Below are 25947 nucleotides of genomic sequence, written 5' to 3'. Positions count from 1 at the left end.
CCGCACTGGCGGGAGGGATGTGCCGAGCCCAGCAGGTTGGGGCTCGCGCGGGATTTCGGCTTTGTGCGACGGCTTTCTGGAAGGGGGGCTTTGTGCTGCCTGGGAGCAGCCGTCACATTGTCCGGGCGGCTGCTGGGTCAGCAATCCCATTTCAGGGGAAATCTCCCTGCTGCTGCTGCTGCAAATGTGGCAGATGAAAAGCACAATAGTGTTTACAGGGACAGCGGGACAGGGATTCGGTACAACGTACGTGTTAAAATACCAGCAGTGTTTTCTACGCTGACACCCAGATGATTTCCTACCCTTATAACCACAGGTATCCAGATATATATTACACATGTATTTGCTGCCCACACCACTGCTTTCTCCAGACAGAGTCTACCACAGCAAGACATTACCTAAACTTAGCAAAATCCAAACCTCTGAGGAGCCAATAGGGCCACAATCGAGCAGAGCCAAGCCAGCCTTTTGCTGCTGCAGAGTAACGAATGCTTCCTCGGCCCTGCTGCAGCTTCTGGACTTCTCTGCAGTTTGACTTTACCAAACAACCAAGGCTCTCTGAGACAATCCAGCAGATTTTAACTAGGGAAAAGCACCCTCACACTGAGCACCCTGCTCAGTGAGTTGAACCTCACATAATCAATTGCACTTTGTCCAGGGACAATTTCACTTCTGTGACTGCATGTGGTGACAAAGTGAGGCAACTGTGAAATGAAAGAAAAGGACAGAACAATCCTAGAGACTTATTGCAGGGGAGATTTCCCCTGCTCTTCTTTTTATGTCACTGTTCTTTAGCAACTAGTGATCAGGTAGTTTATAGGTACATAAGTGGGACATGTTCATGGTACAGTGGGATCCTTGACAATACAATGTTACGTCTAGCTTTTTCTACCTACACACAGGGATGCTTCACAGCCAGGATGCCATTCCAGTGTAGGATTACCATGTGCGCATCTTTGTGGGAATGATTGTAATGTGCTGATGTTGGGCATTGCCCTAATGCGGTGTAGGTTTTTACAGGGGCAGTGGTGAATCTTTGGCGAGACGGGATACAATCAGAAATCCCTGTCTTCCACTGGTGCCTAATCCTGGCTCGCTGGGTTGGTGGCTGAGTTTGTTTTGCTTGTTTAAGTTTGAGAATTGCAAGACTGTCTACAGACAGGTCACCATTTCCAGGTTCCAATTCTTCCATTGAAGACTGGGAATAGCACAGCATCTCTCAGCTTTGCACATACTTTTGGCTAGTTTAGGTATCCTTCCTTTAGATTACCAAGCAAACTTCACTGGCTAAATGAATCCTCCAGTATTTCTTCCACATTATTTTCAGTTTATGTGCTCTATATCAAATTAGAAAACCTGCCTTGTAAAAGTAATACCATGTACAGAAAACAAATGTAAGAATACGGACTTTTTTCCCCAAATTTGAATTTAGTTCTCTGGAAGCTTGTTCTCAGTTTCTACTTACCTCTTGAAATAGAAATTAAGGTCCTTGTGGGATTGCTTTTGCTCTTGAAAAGACAGTCAGGAAGCTTCTACTGTCCTATCAACTAGTGAGTTCCAGGAGGCCATTTACTAATTGATCATGAGGATCACAGATATCATATTGCCTAGTGTTTATCCCATGGTGAAAAGATATATTCCCAAAGTGCCTATCCATGTCCGTACACAGCCATGTGTTCCTGCCTGCCCCGGTCACCTCGTAGGGCAGCCCTACGTTACTCTCTGATGCTGAACAGAAAATCAAATATCCAGGAGAGCCCCTATAACACTACAATTTTCTGATTTTAGTAAGCCTATAGTCCACGTTCATGATTGTGCCTCAGCACAGCTGAAGTGCACATGTGGAACAGGGAGAAAGGGGGGGGCAAGTATGCCTCTATGGCCCCCTGACCCATGTCTTGGTCTGATTCCAGCCATCATTTAGTAAAGTTGTCATGTTGCTCTGACTAACAGCAGCCACTGAGACACTCTCCGCAGGTGGGAACAGCTGGACCAGATGTGCCACTGCTAGAATTCCCTTTTCTGGTATCAGCTGTGGCTCACTTGGAACAAGGCATATGGTTAATGATGCTACACTAACCCTGTCCTGCTCAAACTTCCCTTTCGTGCAACCAAGCGATAAACCTGAGCAGCAGGGGGTAAACTCCCAGTTGCCTCACAGCCTGATCCTGATGAAGTAAGGAGTGAAGGTAGAAAATAATCTACCAGCACAGGTGGCCAGCAGTAGAGAGAAGGAGGATGAGACTTCAAAGGATGGAGATCATTTCACTTGCTGAATGATATCAAAAAGCAATTTGAGAGGCAAAACTGAAAATTGGTCCCACGGTAACAGTTCTGGGTTACTCAAAGAGAGAGCATCGATTTGGGCAAGGTCATTTCATGTTCCATATTAGCCTCACCTTGTAATAACCTATTTTTAATCCATCATTTAAGTTTCATTCACCCTTACTATTCCTCCAACACTACTAGAGCCTGCAATCTAGCACTTAACTGGGTAGGACAGAAATGCCATTTTGCTCTGAAACACTGTGTCTTTCATTCTTAAGGGGGGAAGGAATGTCTCAGAGAGGACAAGAAGGTACGAGGAAACTTGATTCAGTGGCACAAGCGGTCTGAGCAGACAAGATAAATAAAACAGTGGGGAAGTGGAAATGTGGTCAAAGCCATAGAACTCAACTGGTGGGAGTCCCTAGTCACAAGATTTCAAGATTTCTCATAAATTTGAAGGAATTTTCTGTACCTTTGAAGGGAACACTCTATATACCCTCTTTTGAGGCTCTTGATCTGCAGGAAATAATTCCAGACTTATTGGGCTGAAGTGGAGCAACTATGAGTCCAACATGTAGTGTGGCTAAAATATTTATGCAGGAAAAAAGGGTCATTCTTGTCCTTGCTCTTGTAAAAGAGTTTTGGAGCTCAAGCTGGAAGGGGAACAATGAAGGGCTCATTGCAGTCATTGCTCAGGGAGTGCTGGAGTCATGGAAAGGATAGAAGACTGGCAGACGAGCCATATGGACTGCTTCTGGCAACTGCGCCGGTCCTGTCTGGTTTGTATTCTAGCTTGGCAGCATAAAGAAAATGAGTGATTGAAGTCCTTTTACAGTAGGAGAAGGGACACTCACTGAGCAGGAATGCTTATGCTCAGGCTCAGCAATGTCATGTAGGATGCAGGATGCTGTACCCAACACATGCTGCCTGCACCAAAAGCAGCCTTACGCAGTATTTTTCCAGAGCAAGTATATTTAGCAGCAGTTTGTAAATGACAGTGAAGCAAACAGTCCACTGGACAGGTGTTTTGCTTAGAAATACCTTTATTTTATAAAGCCACAGTTTGTTTTGTAAAGTTTTACCACACTTATAAAAAAGGGTCTGACAATTCTGAGGAAGAAAAGAAAAGCTGAAAACATTTCTTGTAATTCAGGGTTACACAAAGGTTATATTTATAATATATATATTTATTTATAATTTGGAGACAGTAGAGATGAAACTGCAATATGCGGGAAGCTGTGGGATCATATTTCAGAGACTTGTTCATGTCCCACAAATAGAGTTTCTTGACAGAAAGGGTTCACGAGGACCATCCCGCTGTCGCGGTAGTCACCGTTGGCAGGGGAGCGTGGCTCAGAGAGGTGATCCTAGGGGAAAAAGAGAAGCAGATTGAGTACTTCACACCCCTTGTCCTCCACTAGCACACAGGGCACTCCTTCCCATCCATCAAAGGTGCTTGAATTCTGTGGGCTCTGACTCTGAAGAGCTAAGTTTGGTGAGCTGGTTTTACCCTTCTTCAGGCAGGAGGAGCTGTTAGTGAAGAGCTCCTCTGATAGTCAGGCTGATTCTGTCTCAGTCTGGGGACCCAGAAGTCAGATGCACCAAACTTCCAGTCCCTTAGCAGACCTTGAGCTTTCACATTTCTTGGGTTTTCACTTTCGTGACTCACTGAAAGAGTTTCCTGCCTCTCACCTAGGCTTGACTCCTCAAAGATGCTTTTTCAGCTTCTTTGTAAGCTCAGAAAGCCACATATACAGTTCCAAGCCACCCGAGCATGCCTCAGTTCAGTCATCTTCTGATCAGGTTTAAATAACTCAGATGACAGCTATTGGAGACCATCCTGTATGTGAATAGGCCTATCATTTGATTCTGGTTAAGTACAGACCAGGTCCTACCTTAGCCTAAGCAACATGATTGCCAACAAATGAAGATTAATGAAGTGACTGTGAGCATTTGTCTAATCACAGCTCAGAAGTTCCTTTCTAAACCTTTTTTTTGTTTTTTTTTTTAAATTTAATCAGATGGGTTAGTCAGCTAGATGATCTGAAAATCACTCTAGCATAAACCTGAACTGCTGCTAGGTTTTAAATACCTTTGAACTAAACTGAATTATCCTTCTCTATCCCTAAGGCCAGGGAATACATTTCTATCAGTTGCATTATCTGCCCATATGTGAATAATCCCACTGAACTGGTCAGATCCCTTTGGTGAAGGCTAATGAGCATATACCACCACTACACACTCCCACATACTGATGCTCTGATTGCTTATATACTGGGAACACTCACTCCCTGAGCTGGTATTTGAGAAGTTATAGGCAGCTCCTGAAATATAAATACATGAAATTTGTGTTATTAACTGCCACTATCCCCCCTTCTCTGATGCCATGTGGGACATGCACAATAGATTGACTGTCAGTCACCACACAGCCCAAAGGGCCTTCCTTAAGCAGTCATGGTATGGCTACACATTGGCCATGGGCTCACAAGGAAGAGAAACCCAGGAACAAATTCACCTGGAGGTGGTTAATGCTCATCACTACACAGCAATATGGAACATATCCGCAGTGGCTGGGAATAGGATGGCAGTTCAGTTTTGCTGACATATTTGTCCCATCTTATACACGTGTAGGAGTGAGTCCTTCTCAAAAAGCTGTTATCCAAATATGCACAGGGATTTCAAGGCTTTATTAATATGACTTCCTCTCCCCTTCTCCCAGCATGGCTTCAGTTACAGTTTTTAGACACCAGTTCTGCAAGCAAGGTACCTCTGAAGTCTCCAGTGACTGGATCTCTCTCGGTAACTCAACAGCATGCCTGTTGAAGTAGTCCATAGTAATGGCATTATTCCAATAGCTCAGGTTGTTTTCTGGGTTAGATGTCTTTTTCTTCCTCCTCATGCAGCACACTGTCAGCAGAACTGCTGTCAATAGAAACATGTCAAAAATGTGGTTATTTTCTTTCAATAAGGACTCATCAGTACCAAAAATTTGTGTTACTTAATAAGAGGGCTGGTGACCTGCGTTCATACGCTTCACTCTCAGCCAGATCTCCCCTAACAAACCCCACACAATTATGTGAATTCAGGCCAAGCAGATGAGGCTTTGGGCTTGGCAGAATATGCAGTTTGTGCTTTCTGTTTGATGTGAGTTTGTAATATTGAAGATGTGGCTGCCTTATAAATGGAAAGCTTTGGTGGTGTAACTGATGGCATTTTAATACCTAAGCAGGGACTTACAGACCCTTTAGGAGAGAGGGCATTCCTCAGGGACTGCAAGGACATCTCTGTGTAGATCTTTTCTTCTTCTGGTGTGTTCAGAGGCTGCAGTAATGAGCACATTAGCCAGTGGGCACTGAGAGACACCTGTCCTAGCTTGAAGAGCAAGTTCACAAGTGCTTGTAGTTGCATGTCTTCAATACCAAAAGCGTCTATCCTGAAATGCCACTGATCCCTGCCTCTGTTGCCTGCCATTCATAACTTGGATTTAGAGTGCTTTCTGACCATGCTCCAACACATCAGCAACCAGTAAGAGGAACAGATAGGCTCCTGGGCAGGATGAGACAGTGGTCAGGTAGCGTGAAGATCCCCTCCAGCACCTGTCTCATGTAGCTTTTGCTTCCAGGACAGCATTAACCCCAGAGCTGGAGTTTTCCTGCCTGTCTCCATCAGCTGTATCAGGATGTGGGATCAACAGACAAGCATAGCCTGTTCACCACATATGCCTGGACACTGGAGGTGTCTGAACTTGGCTTTTTTTCTTATCTGCAGAGCGCACTTAAACTTCTGCAATTTGAAATATCTGAACTTAGAGCAATTAGGCAAGACAAAGTGACCAGCAAGTGAAACTTGTTGGTATAATTGTCTGTCTGGTCTCAAGGCCACAGGCACACCCGGACCCCAGAAATGCTAGGGTAATGCCCAGCAGGCAGACAAACACAAAGCTGGTTGACTGTTATTTTCTGGAATTGCTTCTGGTTTAGTCATCTCTGTTGCAATTCAGATGGGTAATCTTTGCAATTTTACGGGGGTTGGGCAAACCCCCTGTAACAGACTTACTGCTCCCACTGGTCTTTGCTCAGGCAGAAGCTGAGGAGTACACAAGGGTTTGCTCAGATCAGTAATGTATAAGCTCTGTCTGTTTCTCTTACACCTGTGGAACTAATTCACCAGTTGTGCTTGTAATGTATATGATTTAGACAGACAGGTAGCTCCACATGTACTTTGATTTGTACCCTGTGAAATAGGGAATGCCCTGCTGTAAAATCACTCCATCATTTCTAAAGCCCTCATGGTAGAAGAGGGAAAATATTCATGAAGCAGAAAAATATATTATTTCCTCAGCTACAGGTAAAATGATGTATTAGAATTACAGCCCAGAGGAAAGAAAAAACTGCAGAGAAGTCACAGCTGCTACATATGTTTTGACAAACATTACTGCTACCCATGTGCCATGGGTCTAATTTCTTATCCCATCTAATCACACAAAATAGTAATACAAAAGTGCAGGGCTAGAGCTCTATTTAAAACAAAAGAATAAGATACTAAAAAAAAAAATTAATGGATTTCAGTTCAGGCAGTTTATGTCTCATTCAAAGGGAAAGATGGGCTCATGCTGTAAATCTTCTTCTGAAACTGATGGAAAAATCTCCCACACTGTTCCTGCATGTTTCAGTAAAGCAGGTCATAATCAACATTTCTCTTATCTTTGACTCATATTACTTCAGTGTTTTGGTCTTCGTCAGCTTCATTTGCTGACAGCTCGACTCCTGCTGCTGTGCCTGTAGGCAGGCACCCCATGGGCCACCAGAACTGCTCTCCCTGCCCAGGGAAATGCCTGTCCTGAAGGGCTGCATCTATTATCCCTCCTTTGCTGCTGCCCTCTCCATGTCCCAGTCCAGCCTGCAGGCTTGGGAAGACTAGAAAGTGAAGCAGGACCTGCATTTAGTCCTCACCGCTGCTGGCGAGAGCCAACAGCCCTTGGAGCTTTTCAGTACTGCAGCAACAAGTGATCCCTAAGGCACAGAGCATTTCTGAAGGAGTCTGGGGATATGAGAGCCCCAGTCAACTCTATGCAAATATTTTGAAAGCCTGAGGTTTTACAGTTTATAAAATGTTGTAGTTGCTGACAGAGAAGTATTGAATTTGGGGTTTAGGGGCTGGAAAGCCAGTGACACTGAGATGAGCTAGATCTCAGCTTCTTCCAGCTTGCCATGTGCAGATATGGTTGTTATACAGCCCTTTCCTTAATTACACTCCTGGCCTCCAACCTTAGTGCACATACAAGCAAATGGATGGAAGAGCATGGAAAATGGGTTCCTGAGCTTCCTCAAATATGTGAAGGATGTCTACGTAAGCTGTCCCAATTCAAAGCAGAGGAGGCCTCATTTCAGAGGGAGAGGGAAGACAGCAGGACTGGAATGTGGCTATTCATCTCATATTAACTGCCCTTTTCACAGAATCATATAATCATTTCAGTTGGAAAAGACCTTTAGGATCATCGAATCCAACCATTAACCCACCACTGCCAGGTCCATCACTAAACTATGTCCTTAAGTGCCACATCTACCAAATAATATGCCAAATTTGGGGCTTATTTTAGTGAAATTAATGTAGCTAACATAGGACTGCTCACTTCCAGAACAACACTGGAACAGGATACAGCTTTACCAATATTCCTAGGTATCTATTTGCTCCCATGATTGGAATTACATGTATTACAGAAAAACTCTTTCCAGACAGACAGTAGCGATTGTCAGGGAGGACATATTAAGTGGATGAAATACACAGAGGGTGGAGATAGTTTGGAAGAGAGAAATGGCAATAATGACAACAACAGAGCTAAAGAGAGACCAATAGTAGTGACAATACCCTGCTAATCTTTCCTGGTATATTATGTGATATCCTTGTAAGGATGAGAAAGCGCTGCTGTTCAGTGCTGCCATATAGCACCTGTTTCAGAGATGGCCAATCCCTTGGGCAGAAAAAGGACTAACTCTTCTCTGGTTTGTTTCTGGGAGTCAAAAAAGCTAAACTGACTTTTCCCTTTGCCTGCTCCATGTTAAAGTCAATAGCGAGTGCCACAAGAACATGTCAGCAATGTCCCTGTGTCAGCGTGAAGCTCTCTGTACAGAGATTATGATAGATGTTAGGAAATATCAAAGGGCTCTGCAATTTTGTAGACACTAGAGGTTCAGGGAGTTTGGGGGCATTTCTAACCCGCATTCTTTCACCTGCTGCAAGTCTGGAGGGAGAAAAGTCAACTCACACATTCAGGGGCTGAGCTGCTGATGAGTTCCAGCTCTTACTCTGGCCCCTCTCTGGCTGTAAGGCAAGGTACATCTGCATTATCTGTCCCCCCCACCCATGAAACAGGACATAATACAGCCCACAAATGGGAGACATAAGATTCTCACAGATTTACAGGCTGGTGGGAACATGGTGGGAACCTACATAACACCTGCACACCAGGAGACCTTCACCTGTTACTTTAACCATAAGCTACAGGTACAGCACATCTCATAGGAAACTACTCAGCTTCATTAAAGGAAACAGAGGGACCGGATATCTATCCCATTTCCATGAAGTTTGTTTCAATGTTTAATTTCCATTGTGGGGACATGTTTACATTCCCCTTGTTGCATAAATCTCCACCTTCCACCCTCACTTGTTCAGTCTTCTTTTCCTTTTTTTATTAAAAGCTTTCACTATGCTATCAGAAATGTCCCCTGCACATGTGGGCTTCAGCCTCTTCTTGACATCATGACACAAATGGAATTATGTTGCATTTATCAGCTCTTAAATAATTTGCATGGCTCTTTTCTAATATTCTAATTTTATTTTTTTTAAAAAAGCATAACCCACCTGGTTGATACACCATATTCAACACTAGCTTCATTAATGCAGTGTAATGAGATCATAACAACTCCCTACAGTTTTCTGACAGTCTTTTCCTTCAATTCACTTCAATATTTTACCAGTCTTTCACTGCGGCATGTCCCCTTCCCCTCCTCTCCAGCTCCCACATGAAACACGGTGTTAATAGACTTAAAACTGTAAGTACTTAAAAGTCAGGTAATATTCAGGGTGAAGGACGGTCATTTACTTCTCCCTATGCCTGCAGATCATAACATAAACTAAGTTTCCACAGAACCCTTGCCTCAATGACTAAAATAGTGCTTTTCTCATATTTCTTTCCATTTCCCTCATTTACTATTTATAGCAGTACATACTTAGCTCTGATACAGGTATCACAAGGGGTTTGGTTATTGACTACAGCTACTGGCATCTGGAGAGGAGGCTCTTCTCCAGCTCAGCCTGAGTTCATACCTGGGCATTAAATTCAGGGCTTGGGATCTTTCTCGCTTCAGACTGGGAAGCAAACGTGTAGGTTTTGCGATGGAGAAAGTGGGTGAGATAATTTTGGAAAGTGTCCCAGTGCGTGAAATGTGAGCTAAGTGGGGTTAGGTCTAAGGCAATTCTTCATATACTCTTTGAGTTCTGCTGATGCCTGTGTTTGGAGGCTCAGCCTTCCTCTCGTGTTTTCCCACATCAGCAGAACTGACTGAATGAATTGACTTCTGCGTGTCTGATTTGCAGGTCTCTGTTCTTCCACGTTTCATTGTGTCATTCTGTAATTACAGAGACTGAAGTACCAGGAGCCCAAGGACTGGGACGGTAGGTTTTACAATGAGTTCATATTGTGTCTTGTTCTGCATTGCAGTGACAGGCACCTACACGTGTACAATTCACTGGCAATGTTCAAGGCTGCCTGAAGGACACTGCAAAAACAACTCGAACTCTGACATTCAGAAAATACTGACATCACTGTTATATATGATTTTGCTTTCCTGGGGAGGCAATGATACAGAATCCTTCATTTTTGCAGGCCTCCTATGGCATTAACAACTTTACCCTCCTTATTTATGCCATGGAACTCAGGTGCCAAAAGGTGAAATGATTTCTCCAGGTTCATGCAGAACATGTGGTTCATGCATTCCTATTCAAAGCATTACTTTTCTGGCTAGCACTTTAAGGGATTTCAATGGGACTCAGAAATCTATGCATCTGTAAAGAAATATGTACTGTAAGGGCAGGGAGGCTAAATCCCATCTCTTATTTCAGCGAGTTCCTGAGGCCTGGGTCTTCAAGCTAGTGCTACAGCCACTGAGCTGTGCCACCAGCCTGGCCGGAGGAACCTGCCAGTCCTCAGTGGGACTCAGATGTCAGGGCACAGTGATGCCGAACAAACCCTCTGCTCCTTCCTGCTCTTCAATGCAAATCCTCACAGTAGGAACGGCCATCAAAGAGCCATCTCAAGCAGAGTCTTTCCTCTGTGAAGTGCAGCATCCCAAGTGTTTTTTCCAGCAGAGATGAGGAGCCAAGGGCTCCTGTAGTCACTCTCTAGCATGTCATTTCCTCTGCTATGGAAGGTAAAATGCCCTCAGGTTTTCATTTGACAGGTGCCTGTCACTAAAAGGTGTGACAGCGAGCAGCGTGTAGGGCTCTGCTGTGTCAGGCATCAGAGAGGGACAGGGGTATCTTTGCAGCATCATGATGTGTTTCCCCTTCCGAGGATTTTGGGTAGCACAAGCTGTGCCCAGAAGCCCTCCAAGAAAGCTTTTCCAGCCTCTTTGCCACTCCTCGCACAGAGGAAGGATTATGAGGAAAGGCACAAGAGCCCCTGGCAGAGGAGAGGTGCTCTGGCCACTGTGAAGCTCTGCAAGGGCTCTGGAAAAAACAGCCTGGAGGTCAGTGAACCGGCTCAGGGGCACTCCTCATTAAGCAGGAGGAGGGAGCTGAGTTAATTAGATTCCTACAGCTCTGCAGCCATGCATAGGCTCCCGAGTTGCATCTCCTCACCTCATTCCATGTCTTCCCGGGATGCATTGCTAAGTTCCCTGCCTCGAGGCTGCCTCTCTGCCTGGTGCTGGACCTTAGCCTTTCTCACAGGTGCTGCAGCAGCAGCTCAGGGCTTGCTAGCTCCCTCAATGACTTTGGCCAGCAGTCTTGAAGGTGCCAGTCTGAGCGCAGAGCCACCAGCCTGCAGCTCCTGGAAGCAGTAACCTCCCGTGATAGGGGTCCTCAGTGACTTTCTCCATGGCTTGTTTCCTCTTAGGGCAGCTCAGATATTTAAGACCATGGAGTTGAGTCTCTATATCCAAGATACCTACATCTTTTAGCATCCCAAGGCAGGTGTTTTCTAAGTCCGTGCCTACAGCAGCTGTGAGAGCCTCTCCCGGAAAATTTCACCCTTTGAAGATTAAATGAAACCCACATAGCTGTACTCTTCATCCCTCTCCGGGCATCAGGCCCCTCTGGATCAGAAGTGAGGAGCACATGCCAGTGCGGGGCCTCTTGTCCTCAGCTGCAGCGCTCGTGCCCGGGAGGTGGCGACAGTCCCCTTCTCACGCCCACACCGCACACCCCACACCGCGGAGCCCATCCCATACACCTTACACTGTACACTGCACACCGTGCATGAAGATACACAGGTGTCTGAGGCTCAGACAATAAAGTGTCCCTCCGTTGTGTAGCCATGACTGATACCCACGCATTTGGGTAAAAGTGCTTTGCGATGTTATATCTTACTTGTCTTCTTCTATAGGAAAAGCCTATGCCTGTGCAACAGCACTTCTTATGGCATGGTTTAAACAGCATAACTTTTGGATGAAATCAATTTCCTAGGCACTACAGTCAGATCCCAAAAAAATCCCATTCATTTCAACGCTGAAATACATCTCAGGGTCTCCAGATCTTTTAAAATGAGAGTCCCACTGAAGACCATCTTCAGGAATCCGGCCTTGAAGGAAGGACTTAAATATTTGAATCATTTAAACACTCATTAGAGCTGGTACAGATAATTTTCAAAGTAGCATTTGACTTTTTAAAAAATGGAGCTTATGAATACAAGAAACAGAATAGACAGTCACATGAACACATACCATTATGGTGCATGTGATAAGAAGAAAAGTGTTAACACCACTATTTAATGAATAGTGGGTTAGAAATCTTGCTAGCAGACTCTTCAAATTATTATTATTATTGTTTTTGTTGTTGTTAATAACTGTCATTACTTATTACCTCATATATGGCACTCTGCAGACACAGACCAGTTTACACATTGGTTATGCTTCCTATGCTTGTGTTGTATTTTGTATTTTGTATTTGGATGCTTTCTATCCAGCTCAGCTTTCTTTCTGAATATTTCTGAATATTCTGAATATTGGCCCAAAACATAATGCCTGGAAGAATTTATTTGGTCCTCTATTTCTACTGATTGATAGACAAGTCATAGTTCATCAAATCATCAAATATTGCTGCTTCTCACCATGGACTTCCCATATCCCAGTTTCTCCTCTCCATCTTTCACAGAAGTATGTATGCACACTTCTGCTTTGGTCTCTCTTTGATTGCCCATTGTTTAGCTTTGTTCTTGCTTGTGGTTTTAATCTCATGTTGGCAATAGCAGAACTGATGGTCCCAGAGGTATGAGTCTAACAGATATGCTGACCCAATCCAATAATTTGCAGCTGCTGAAAAGATTAGTGTGGCCCCCTCACCAGGTTTGCATTCCTGCAGCCTCATCCTCTCCAGGTCTCATGCTCATCTGACCCTGTGGGGAGCTGATTCAGCTCAATGGGTGGACAGAAAGTACCAAAGAGCGAAGTGAATATTTTTTGGCCACTTTATCAATCTGAAGGTGCCTCAGGAACATGTCAGGTCAGGCCCGGGCATAAGTAGAGGAGCAGGATCAGATGCCTATGCCTCAGAGAGGGCAGAAGAGAGCAGCACTGTCCTTTTTGGCGGAGCAAGCTGTGTGTGAGACTGACTCCAGCAGCTCATCTAGCCTTTTCCTCAGTACAATCACAGAACTAATACTGAGTATTGTTGGCTACTACTCTTTTATGTTTCCTCAGGCAGCAAAGACTGGGAAATGTTTGGTTTTGTTTCACTCCAGACAGATTAGAATAATCACACCCTGCAACAGTGAGTTGCAGAGAGTATGTTGTCCCACCTTGCTGATACAACCCAGCTAAGCATGGGACACCCTGGCATCCACTCATAAGCTTTCTCATAATTTCTCATGTGTTTTTTGTAACTGAGTCAAATGAAAAGACCCTGAGCCATCTCTGGGAACCCAACCTGCCCTGGTCCTGCAGGTGGTTGACTCTTGGTGTCTGAAGGCCAGGGTTTCACACTCTTCCTGTTCCCTCAGCAGCTGCAAAGTTGGAATTAAAATGGAGGAAACCAGCACTTTGGTTACCAGGCTCCTAAATCTGACCCTTCATGAACTGCCTGCAATGAAATATTTATTGCACTGGAAAACTGGTGTTTCCTAATGTAAGTCTTTAGAGCTGTTATTCATCCTTTGGGTTAGCAGTGAGCTTCTTTAATCCAATTCCAGGGCAGCAAATATTAATTCCTAGATTAAAGACTTGTACAGTTTTTGGTCACCATTTTATACATCTTGGAGTAAAGCTGCTTCACCTTCTAGAATTGTTCAGCCTTATGTTATACCCTCAAATGGAGGGCCCCAAAAGATTTTTAACAGCAATAGAGCAAGTATGTTTTGAGTGTAACATTTTAGCCCTGCATTTTGAAGTTAAGCAAACTTCAGTCAGTGATTGTGATCCCTGTGCTTCTCATCCATCTCAAGGTGTCCTGCCTCTGTTAGGTCTCCAGAATCATGGGCCAAAATGTGAATTTAAGGAAAGAGAAAGCAAAATAAAGTGGCAATTAACTTACAACATGAGGATATAGGTACGCTGATAGCCAGAATGATCCAGGCAATGTCCATCTTGCTGAGACAGATGGTTGCTCTGTGCTGGGGTTTGTCCCCTTCGGTGACATGGGAGATGTTTCCTTGCACCCCTGGTTTCCAGGTCCCGGCAGGAACCAGTCTGTTCAGGAAGTTCCCAGTGGCGGTGGAGCCAGCCGTGGAAATGGAGCTGGACAACCTCGTGGCAGGTGCTGCAGAGAGAGCACTGCCTAGCAAGGTCGTGTTAGTCACCACACTGTGCTGCGTTGGAGCAGGTCCCTTGGGGTCTCCCGCTGCCTGGGAGGAGACGCTGATGTCAAAGCTGGTCTGAACCGAGTGACCAGCTGCTGCTGTTGCAGATCCAGGGCCAGCAAATAGAGGGACATTTGTACTGAGATTCAAGGTCATCCAAGAGTTGTTTTTGCTCAGCATATCCCATACGTTGTAGTGGGTGGGTTTAAAAGGCACCGACACTGCTTCAGGATCAGTTGATGGTCCAGCAGTCGTGGTGGTAAAATCTGCCTCCTGCACCACTACCTCATCCCCGTTCCCTTGCTCTGCTTCCCTAAGGGTTGCGGAGGCGTTATGGTGGGGAGAAGGTTCTGAGAGTGTAGTTCTTGCCAGCCCCGTGCCATTTGGATCGCTGGATCCTGTGGTCTGGGACTGAAATGGGTGGTCTGTGAAAGGGCTCCTCAGGGTAGGGAAGGGAGAGTGCAGGGTCGTCTTTAGGTAAGGCTCTGAGGACTCTGAGAAGCTGCCTTTGAACACCTGGAATATTTTCCCCTTGGGGCGAGACTGTCCTGAGTACAAAGCACTCTGGTTGTATAAATGATATGCTTCCTTTTTGCTGATGTGAGGGCCACTCGCTTGCTTTTGCCCGGTGGAAGGGGCTTTCTCCGCCAGGCTGACGGGATGGGGAATGGCATGAGCAGACGTGGGAAGAGGTTCTGCTGTGTGGTGGTCTTTGTGGTGAGGTGTTGTTCCCATGGCTGTGATAGTGGTAGTGTTCATCAGGAAGCCCTGAGAGGAGGAGACAGTGGGAGACAGTACCTGAACAGAAAACACCAGCTCTTCTGTCAGTGCCAAGATCAGTAGAACACCTGAAGAAAAAACACAGAGAGAAGGTGAGATGCCATGGAGGGACAAGCGGACAGGGAATGGCATGGCTTGCGTGTCTGGCAGGAAGGAATACCTTCCATGTTCTGCTGAAGGACAGAAGAGTTAGCATCTAACTTTGTTGGCTTCTCTGTGAAAGTAGGAAGAGAAAGGCAAATTGGCAGGAGCTGCAGTGACCCCATGGCCATGGGAGTGATGAGGTGGGAACAGGAAGGTTACAGGGAATCTCTACAGCAAAGAGAGAGAGAGGAGCTTGCAGTATGGACTCACATGACAGCTTTAAAGTGCCATAGGCAGGTGATTTCCCTGTAGAAGCTACAAAGCATCCTACACTGGAGGGGTAGAAACAAAAGACTTCCTCATTTTCATTGTGGACAGGAGGTCTCCAGATAAATGTCCATATCATTATGGGGAACCTTTGTCCGCTCACTCCTTTGGCCACAAAATCCTAAATTTGGCTGCCTCCAGTCTTGGCTGCCATGAAGCAATCTGTTTTTTGAGAGAGCAGCTGCTTAGGCCTTGCTGAAAACTAGGTCAAGAAGGGATGTCTGATGAGAGGGCTTCCTAGGTTATACATGCTGTCCTCTACTTAGCAACTTTGGAAAATCTAGTCACTCCAAGTGTTAAAAATTAACAAGTAAACATAGCTATCACAGACATTTTAAAAAACATTGTGATTATGGGGAGTGTGACTCGGTCTAACACAACTGCCCTTAACACCCATATACCAGTCTTTGGTTCACATGTGCTGTGGGGTTGGATTGTATGAAATTTGCTTCCCGCCTCCCTCTCTAGTGCACATCATTTCACGAGGTGCCAGATTCACATCACTGGGAACATCAATTCTTTCATTTATTCCTAGTTCAGAAAATGGAGGTGGGCAGCTGCAGTAGCATAAGCCTCCCTGGGATGCAGGGCTAATACACCGTGAGTTAGCGTGACCTGCAGGGACCACATCAATCACGTCACTATTTCCATATGTTGAAGCTGTCAAGTGTAATGTGGATCTCTGCCCACTAGGAAGCACATGGAATAAATCCATTTTGCACAGTACACTGAGCATCATCAGATGGCACCATTAGCACTGTACTAGTGTGAATTTCAACCAGCGGTGTTGAGGTGAAAAATGTTGTCACAGTCTTAGCAAACCAGGGAGATGAGTTCGTCAAAGCAGCAGGACTCCAAGCTGGGTGATGATCAACTTCCAGCCAAGACTGTGGAGTGCCTTCCTGCCCCCTTCTCTACCCTTCCTGGTTTGCCAGCTTTCTCCATGAGTGTTGTTATACCATTTATTTCAACACTATAAATGATAATATCTGTTATGGGCCACAGCAGAAAAGGAAGACAGGGACTTGGGAAAATGAAAGATCTCTGATTAAGTGTCTGCTGGGTCCTAGGATTCTGTTGCATGTGGGGCAGATGCAAGTGCCATGAAATGTGTTTATTCTGAGTCCTGGGCAAAAGTCATACCTGTTTGTGAACAGTGTAATACACGTAGCAAAAACTCACCAAAGGAGCAGTACCTATTCATCTTATCCAGCTAAATATTCTACTATGATCACTAATCATCATTTCTGAACCAGAACGGTGCAGAGCTCTGCAACCAACAAAGTCTGCATTATCTTGCCCCTAGCAGCCTCCTGTTACTTGGAAGAGTATCCAGAAAATGAAAACACTGACTAGATAACGTAGTGAGAGCCAATTACAAGTAATGCACTTTCCACTGCCTGATGCTAAAATTAGCGCCCTCTCTGTTTTTAATTTCTGGAATAAATATCTCTGCCAAAGAAACCACCGTCTGGGATACTGCTTCCCAGTTCCTAGCCAGCCACAGACAATATGCTCTTAGCAGAACACCTAGTCAAAGAAAAAAAACACATATTCTGTACACTGAGATGCAACCAGGAGAGTGGATCAGGCTATACTCATGGAGCATCACTCTTGGAAATGAAAGGCAGGAGTTATCTTCACATTTTTGGCAGCACTTATTCTGAGGTCAAGGTCAAAGCAGATATTCTAGTGTCCATATGGCTAATATTTCATGCCAAGATAAGTTGTTGCCACAAAACAAATTCAAAGAGGAAAGGATGACTATTTATTTTGGATTTGGTGTGTGGAGATAATGTTCCAGGAAACTTCAGGCCTGCTGTTCTGAGCACAAAAGATAAAGTGTATTGGCAGATCTTATGAGATACTAGATCGTAACGATTGTAATGGCTGCTAGGATTTTTGGATGTTTTTTATGTAACTACTTTTTTTCATACCTCACACACAGCAAAACAGCTCTGTTGGGTTAATGTTTTTCTCCAGGATACTCCTTAAGGAATAAGGAAGTTGCCAGCTTTTCTGCATATTGTACCCTGGAGTTAGAAACCTGGGTCTTTGGCTGAAAACCTGCCAAATATCCATCTCTACTTCTTGAAATACTGATAAATTTGAAGCTTGCTGCTATAAAGATTTATAGTCTCTCTGGGCAGTCTGTTGTGGTAGCAGGTCACCACTCGTCAGGCACGGGAAACCAGATGCATTTCGCTAGTACCTTTAGGTGGCTTGTAAAGTATGAATAAATATTTATAGGAAATACTACAACAGGAGTAATTTACCTGACAATAAACAATAACCCCCATGACATTTGGCTGTCTCAGGCTGTGGCAGTCAGGTTTTGCTCATCTGCCAGACTCCCTTTAACAGCCTCTGCAGAGCCACCGTGGTCCCATAAGCTACAGCTTCTGAGGATGTGGTTTTTTACTGGTTGAATGGACCACAGTAATTCCTTCAGTGATCACCAGAGCTAATCTATGCCCCTAACTACTGAAAAAATATTCAGCATAGTAGATCATTGTAAAAATAGCCAGTGATGTATATTTAGGGAGAAACAGCTGATAATAAGGACTTCACAGTGGGTTTTGCCAGCCCTTTTAAGCAGAATTTATTTGCTTTATAACTGATTAAAAGCCAACTGGAAAGCAAAAGTAAAGTTGGAATCTGTATTTTCAGATGCTCTGCATCAACACCTAAGCCTGCTGGATTTGCAGTGACTTGATTGCCCAGACCTTCCACTTATTTTTCTATCACCTGAGGATATGCAATGTCTTACAAACTGGGACTTTTACTGAAGTCCCTGATATTGGACTGCCCTTATTGGCAACTTTGGCTTAAGCCTAGGAAAATTATATTCTCAATACTAAGGTGCAGGAGGCATTTGTCACAGAAATTGACCTGACCAACCCCTTCAAAGTTCCTGTTTCTGCTTCACAAATGCACCCGCACTGAGTAAAGTGCCATAGTGGGTACAATGCCAACTGTACCCTGGTGCCTCAGCTTACCCCCAATCCCACAAACACTGAAAGTAAACCTTCTGGTTGCTATTAGGTTTTCCTGGCTGAATTTTGATATCCCACGTGACATGGTACATAGCAAATGCTCTTGGTTAGTTTAAAGCGCAGTCCTTGCACCTCTTTGCCAAAATCTTCCTTTTTTGTGGTTGCCTAAGACTCTTAGTGTTAATCTTAGTTAGAGCATGAGCCCTTTGGGGTAAGGACTGACAGTCCTTACTATCTGCTGGCATAATGTTAATATAGACTGATGCAAGCATGTTATAACAAATAATAATAATGAATTATATTTTCAAAGGTCAGTTCACACAATTAAGTTTTTTCACAAGGAGCCATTTCTAAGGTACAGGAGCTCAGAGTCAGAAGGGGACAAACTTTGTCTTTTATATGTTGTGTGTCAAATTCATGCTTTTGGAGTTTAATATTATGGCTACATTAAAACCATTCAACCCTAATAAGAAGGCTGATTGACCTGACATCTCTATGGTGTGAACTGTGGTCCTGCATAGTGCACAGTGCACCAGGAAGGCAATATTAAGTACATTAACATGAATTAACCCAAGGATGAAGCACAGCAGAGTGACAGCAGAGTGTGCACAGAAGGGTGCTGACATTCATTTAGCCATAAAAACTCTTTCCTGACAATGTGGTGCAATGGTTCAAATCTCAACAGGATCTCCCTGCAGTGCTTCTTCCAATGGTACACTCACATGAACAATCCAGAAACAGTGTGTACAGCTGTGTATATGAAAAAAATAAAGTAGTTCCTTTACAGCAATGTTTTAAAAGACTGTGGTTCATGTCTTTACAAGTCTCAGAAAAGTCAGGGGTTAGGAATATTTTGCTTTCCCAGACTATAAAATCCTCAGGATTTTACCATTTGGAAACTTCCTCATGACCCTTTTATTTGCACACAGGTGGCAGAACTGCATCCTTCCCAAACAGAAAAAGAAATCGATTCAGGCCCCAGCAGCTTATGTTCTTTGATTTATCTCAGGACATCAGGAGTGTCCAGCAGGATCCATGTTCTGGCACAAGACAACAATAAAAGGTCTCACTTAGGAGTTAATACCGCCTGGTGCTGCACGGGACACTTCATGGTCACTTCTAGAACAGCATTTTTTGCATGACATGGCAGAGCAGGCATGCGGCTGTCGAGTCAGCTCATGCGTTCAGCGTCCCTGGGGCACCCCCTTTAAACAACACAAACTTATGTAATTCCTGATCTAAAGCCTGTGGAAAGGTTCCCAATGACTTTATCAAGCTTTGGATCAAGTCCTAATTGCCAGATATACAGTGGAAACTTTTGAGCTGCACATTTACATTTTCTACAGCAAATGAACATGCACAATGAGCTCAGTCTGGTGTTTGACCCCTTCTGGCCTCTGCTACCTCGGACCTTGCAGCAAGACAAACAGAGCCAGCCTGAGCAGTGCTTGGCAAACGTTTTTGCTCTAGGAAGTTAGGAAGAGCTTTTTGTGCAGAGACCTACTGCTGGACTCATTATTTCAGACTGCCGTGGGCAAGGGAAGCAACGGGAGCTGTCCTACAAAGGACCCATTATCTACAGACCCAGGGCTTGGGTGCACATGGGCAGAGTACGGGATGCTGAAGCCTCTCCGTGCTTCTGTCTTGACTCACTAATAGTGAGAGAAGGTTGTGCAAGACCTGTTCAAAGCAACAGTGATGTTATTGTAGTAACAAAAGCTTTCTTCTCGACAATGTTAACTTCTCATGTGTCTCTCAGCAAACCTAAAATGTTACAGGGAGCAAAATGAATCTTTAATAGATGGAAACTGTGCAGAAAGTATGTATTCTTACTTTCACTACGGTCACTTCTTTGTAGTCTGTCAAAGCAATACAATTTTCACTCATAATAAAGCAGCATTTGTACAAACAAAGAGTTAAGTAAATTTAATCTCCATGACTGGTGGCAGAACAGAGGGAAGAAAAAGTAGGTTACTCTGCATAGAAAATTTTTTTTCCCCCGCCAGTCTATTTGTCATGCCAGAACTCCCAGATACTGACTTACAAGTTATTGTCTGTTTTCCCGTGTAAGTATTAGATGGAATGATCATCCTGAACTTCAGTACACAAAGTATTTGGTAAAATACAGGGAATGAGAAACACAGAGTAACAGCTTTATTTGCAGTAACATAAACATCATCAGAAGCTCTGGAAATCACATATACAAACACAAATTAAGCAGCACTTGCTGACACTCCCTGTGCAACAACATTAACAGAAGATACAGTTTTCATGGGGCAAGATGCCCCAGTCCATTAACAATATAAAAATATTGCAGAACGCTATTATTGCCTTAAGATGCACTTACATCACAGACTTCGAGAGAGTGAGTCTGAATTAAAATTAATTTCTGGTCCTCCAGGGAGTTAAACAATGGGTCATACAAAAAGGACAGTGTAGTGTAGTCACAGAGCAAGTCCCACATTCTCACACTGCACTACAGACTCACAGATATTATGGAAATAGGTGCTTTAGAAATTGTTCAGATCCCCTACTCAGCTAAATATATACAGATATTGGAGCTGTTGAAGCTTGTGAAAAGGCTTACTGGGACTCCAGGACAACAGTAATTACTGAGAGGAGGGTAATTAAAAAGAAAGAGTCTGACTGTAGCTGCTTGTTCTAGGTAAGCACTTACCTGAAAATATCATTTGGACTTGTCAGCAGACATCCTCACCTGCTCACATCACACAGATTTGGAAGCTTCATCCCTCAGTAGAAAAAGGAAAAATACATCTTCTCTCTAATGAGGCAGCTGCACGCAGGAGTTGCTGTTATTGTTGGAACTGGTTTGGAGGAATGAGGACAGAGACAGCCCAGGCAGGCGTGTCTTGCAGGGCTGTGCAGCGAGAGGGCTCACTCCTTTATGGAGTACCTTTGCAACTGCAAGGCAAGATTACTTACTGAGCCAGTCTCCCTCTCTGCCAGCAGATTGAAGGGCTGCTTGGTATTCCAGCTTGGTTTCCCATCAAGTCCAGATACAGTTTGTCTGACACAGGTCTATTCAGATGCCAGAGGATTGCTGGCAGTTCTCGTTTTCTGGGAACAAAACAGCAACAAGCACCCCAGCTGCACGCCCTTGTGAGACAGTTCTGTCCCTGTTTCAAGGCTGAGTGCCCTCCCTCCAGAGCAGTGTTCAGCTTTTTATGTGTGGATAGATTTTACAGATCTACCTCCTGCTTCTGTACCTCCACCAGACTTTCCACTTCATTCAATTATCTCTAATGATATTAATATTCCTGTCAGAGGAAAATACAGGGAATGAAATAGTGATTATCTTCTCTCCTTCCCTGGCATCAAAATGCATGTTCCATATTTTATTTCTTCACTCTTCAGTGGTGAATGGGCAATTTCTATTTGTAACCATAAAGAAGTCCACAGATCTGTGATTCCTAAAGCCATAATCCTGACTCCTTTCTTCCATTTCTTCTTTTCTTTTTCTGTTTCTCTCTGTCTCTTTGGCACAGCTGGGTGTCTGGAAGAACATGCTGCCTGAAGAGCACAAAAATGTGCCCTGTGCAGCCAACTATCAATCCCTCCAAAGGCACATGGAAATGTTAAGAGAGCCACAAGTTGGGGGCTTCTTGAGAGTGGTGTGGAAATCCCCCAGGAGTCAGAGTGCAATCCCCACTACTCAGTTTTTGCTCAGAGTCCCTGTTGCGTCCAGGGGTGCTGTAACAGCCTAAGCAGTTTGTGATACAGGCTCCTCATGAAATTAATTCCTAATATTTTTCTGGAGAGAAAAGGTAGTTCCTTCTTCTCTCTTATCATAGCAGGTGAGAACATCCTCATTTTTTTTCAGGCCTTGGATATAAGCATATTGCCACCAGACTTCTTTTTTGATGCTGTGGTGAAATCAGAAAGAAATGATGTTGTGACAATAGGTTTGAGATTTGGCAGCACTACGGGGCCTCCGACAGTGACTCCACTGCTGATTTTTCGAGACGAAAGTCCCTATCAGGAAGGCTAGGCAGGTGCATATATCACAAGCACATTTTACCCACAGTTATACAAATGCTATTTTCACAGACATGAGGACATGGGAAGATAGAGTACAAATAATAACCTTAGTTCTGCTTTGCATTTTTGTGCTTTTGGGATGATGCTCCTTTTCTCCCTTTGCAGTTCACTTTTTGCCTTTACTGTTTCCCATCTGAAGGTTTTTCTAGATAAAGATATTTAGTGCATTACAAAAAAAACCCCACAAACATGGTCCTTACAAATATCAGCTTGTTTAGTAATTTCTAGAACTCAGGGCTGATTAAGAGCTTGCTGCTCGAACAATGATTTAGCACGAAGATGCAGCTGGCGTAACAAGAGAACCATGCCACGTATTTTAACCTTTGCTGGAAGATTTGCCACATCTGTAAGTAGTAATTCACCACAGATTTCTTCCCTGTGTGCTGTCATGGATGGAAGCATATGGCTCAAAACTGCAGAGACTTCGTTTGGAATTTCACAATATGAAAACTCTTCATGGGGACAGAGGCTCTGTGCATTCCCTTGTCCAAAAACACATGGAACAAGCAAAAAATAATTTTAAAAGCACATGAGCTTTCCTTGGTCTGACAGCTCCCCCCTCACACAAAGCTTGTCCAGCCCCAGCTTTGCAAATGCACATCCCTTCCTTTCCAGCCTTTACTTGGCAGCAGTTTTTGTTGGCAGGATGCTGTTGCCAAGGGAGACAGAAAGGATGTGCAGCTGGCTTTTCTTTCACCTGCACTTAGTGCTGCTGATCCTATTTATGTTACTGCAGAACCTTTGGCTTCTAAGAGACCTACCGTCAATGTCACCAGACCTTTTGAAGAGTTTTGACAATGACACAAATAGCTGTGGCCTCTGATGAAAAGCTTAAAATAGGATCTTGCCAAAGAGAGGATGTAGTTGGTGTTACTGATGCTAACTCAAGCAAGGGTATCCATTTCACAAGCAGCAATAAGAAGGGGAAAGAAGGATTCAAAGCCATCTTGAAAAGGTTTCCGAAAACTCCCCAAACAGTGCGTAACTTCAGATATGTAAAGCTACATGCTTAGCCTAAGGTATCTGAGGCTCTGGCAGGCAATTTACCCACCCACAGGCTGACTGGTACCCCAGAGAGGCTCCTCTCTTGCCATTAGCAAAAGAGGTCACATTGAGGATGATGAGCTTTAACTTGATGTCCAGCCTTCAGGTGATGAAAATTACTTGAGAGGAATCCCACTTCATATCCCTCTATGTATTTAGATGGCATCATCATAAAGCAAACCCTAAAGGGATAAATAAAAGTGATGTTTGAAAAGGTGAAATGTAGTCATCAAGGAGATGAAATTTCATTGCTTTGGACATTCAGAACCAGTTTCTACAGAACACCAAACAACAAGCCTTATACAGCAACACTTCACTGGCACAAAGAGTAGACTAGAGCAGGGCCTGACAGCCTTTCCATGGGGATGAATTAGGAAGCATTTTTCTTTCTTGTATTAGAGAGTAAGTGGGCAAACACTAATTCAGCTGAAACTAGGAGGTATTGCCTCTCAACAGAACAGCAAACTACGGATCAGCTACACCTGACCCCCACAAGGCAAGACGTCTGGTAGCATAAGGAATTAGGAGCCACTTCTTCATGCATAAGCCTTTTTCCAAAAAAACCACAGCTCCTAGGCCTGCTGCATTTCTTTCAAAAATCTCCCACTTGCTGCTGGAGGTAAGCAAGTCAAAGGCTTTTGATTCCAGCACCAGTTTATATGTCTTTTCCAAACCTAATTTCTTCAGGACTAAGCCTCCAGCTCTAAGTAACACCAGCTTACCTATCAATCAAGAACGCTTATTCTAGACTCAGGATACTCTTTCATTATGGCATAGTCATTTTTAGCTTGTCTTTTCTAAGGAAACATTTACAGGAACAGGTTGTCTATCCCACTGTCTGTCTTTCCCAGTAATTCCTGATCCTGGCTGATTTCAAATATTGTAACATACTGTATGACAAGTGGTAAGGAGGCAGAGCAGAGCACCCTACTCGTAGATCCCTTGGCTTTGACAGTGGAGACTTTTTTTCCTCTACTTGCAAAAGCCATGTTTAAATTCTCCAGCTGCAGGTACAGAAACGTTCATATTGCAGCCAGAAGGGATGCTATAGTTATGCATAGGCTGACTGACTTCTACAAACCCTGAAGGTATTGCTGTCATTTCATCTGTTCACTGAAAGTAATCTGGATGATTTATTACCTATGCCCCCTTCAAACACATTATTACTTCCAAGTGCCTGGGTATCCTTGTACTGGATCTCCAATGAGAGATGGTAATGAGAAGCCTGCACTGATTTGTTATGTGAGCAGGTAATGCACAATTAGAAAGTAATTATTATAATTACCTGCAGGAAAGCTTTACTCTGACTTTTCAAACATTGCCCAGTTGAAAGAAAAGGGACACTGCCTCAGAATTAGTAAATGGTGGGGGATGCTTGTTCAAGTTATTTACTGTCTCAGTTTATCATCTGTGCAAATGAGAACAAAACCAGGTCAAAATCAAGGGAGTCAGCATTTCCAGTATGGGGGAGTGGGGACTGGTTTGGGGATACAAAGGGTCAGATGTGAATGGGAATAACTCCCAAGGTAGACTTGGGACATGATAGGGAGCAAGAGTTTCCATGTCCAGATTTTCTCCCGCAAGAACAGCACAAGGATATAAGGCTACACATAAATCAGCCAGAAAGGCTGCTCTTATTATCTGCTGGATTACCCTAGCTAAGCCTGTGGAGTGGATGTAAGGTTGCTAGAGAAAGAAGGGAGCTGTTACTTTCCACTTCTGTTCGTCCTTCCTACAGAGTAGTGACAGCTTTCCTTTGGCTTCTGGAACAAAAGTTTGTACTGCCTCTTTGCTGTCTTGAATTGAACCTGGCTTTAGTTAAAAAGCTGATTTCAAATTAACTTAGATTTTGTCATGGACCAGTTGCACTGAGCCACATGGGTGGCTACTCTGTGAACTACTCTTCAAGAAAATCTACTTGTGGCCCAAGGGGGTCAACAAAGCCCCTCTACAGTCTGCAAAAAAATGGAGGTGCACACCTGAAACTCTAGTGTGTCAGAGGTGCATGTTGCATGAGGACATGCAAAGATAAAAAGGGAAAGATCAAGTTCCCTTCTTCAAAATATCAGCTGCTCAATGCAGAGATGAAGAATGTGGGTTTTGCTCCATTAGGTGAACTGCAAGATTGCACAGGTATTGAAATATGGATTTTTTGTCATCCTTTGAAGGTGGGTATTGGTCTGGAAGGAATGATGGTCCAACTTGGTACAGTAAATCATATATACTTATAAGTAAGGTCACAGCATGAGCTGGATATAATTTCTGCTAATGAGAGCAGGACTGCACTGCTTATATTTCACTCAGTGTTATTGCTTCTGAATAAGATTCAAGAGGTGAAGATAAGCAATATCATACACAAAGAACAGAAGGGTGAGATGA

At 44.0% G+C, this 25947-nt stretch overlaps 1 protein-coding gene across 5 annotated transcripts in view; it reads right to left on the bottom strand.

Annotated features, from left to right (window-relative positions):
• Nucleotides 1–3291: 3291 nt before the first annotated feature.
• TMEM108 (transmembrane protein 108) overlaps nt 3292–25947 on the bottom strand; it is a 163530-nt gene continuing 140874 nt past the window's right edge. For 3 of the 5 annotated variants that reach the window (XM_027675548.1, XM_027675549.1, XM_027675551.1), the window contains 3 exons: nt 14014–15126; nt 5036–5190; nt 3294–3635 (listed from right to left, as the gene is read on the bottom strand). In XM_027675548.1, the coding sequence (XP_027531349.1) occupies nt 3513–3635; nt 5036–5190; nt 14014–15126 (1391 nt within the window). In that variant the 3' untranslated portion in view covers nt 3294–3512. Of the gene's footprint in view, nt 3636–5035; nt 5191–14013; nt 15127–21142; nt 21456–25947 lie in introns of those variants that run through there. The other 2 variants (XM_027675552.1, XM_027675550.1) reach the window with 2 other exon arrangements.

This window comes from Neopelma chrysocephalum, unplaced genomic scaffold (assembly GCF_003984885.1).
Source record: "Neopelma chrysocephalum unplaced genomic scaffold, ASM398488v2 Primary Assembly neopelma1_26, whole genome shotgun sequence".
Lineage (NCBI taxonomy): Eukaryota > Metazoa > Chordata > Aves > Passeriformes > Pipridae > Neopelma > Neopelma chrysocephalum.
Note: the sequence above shows the minus strand (reverse complement) of the source record. Positions and strands in the feature narration are given on the sequence as shown.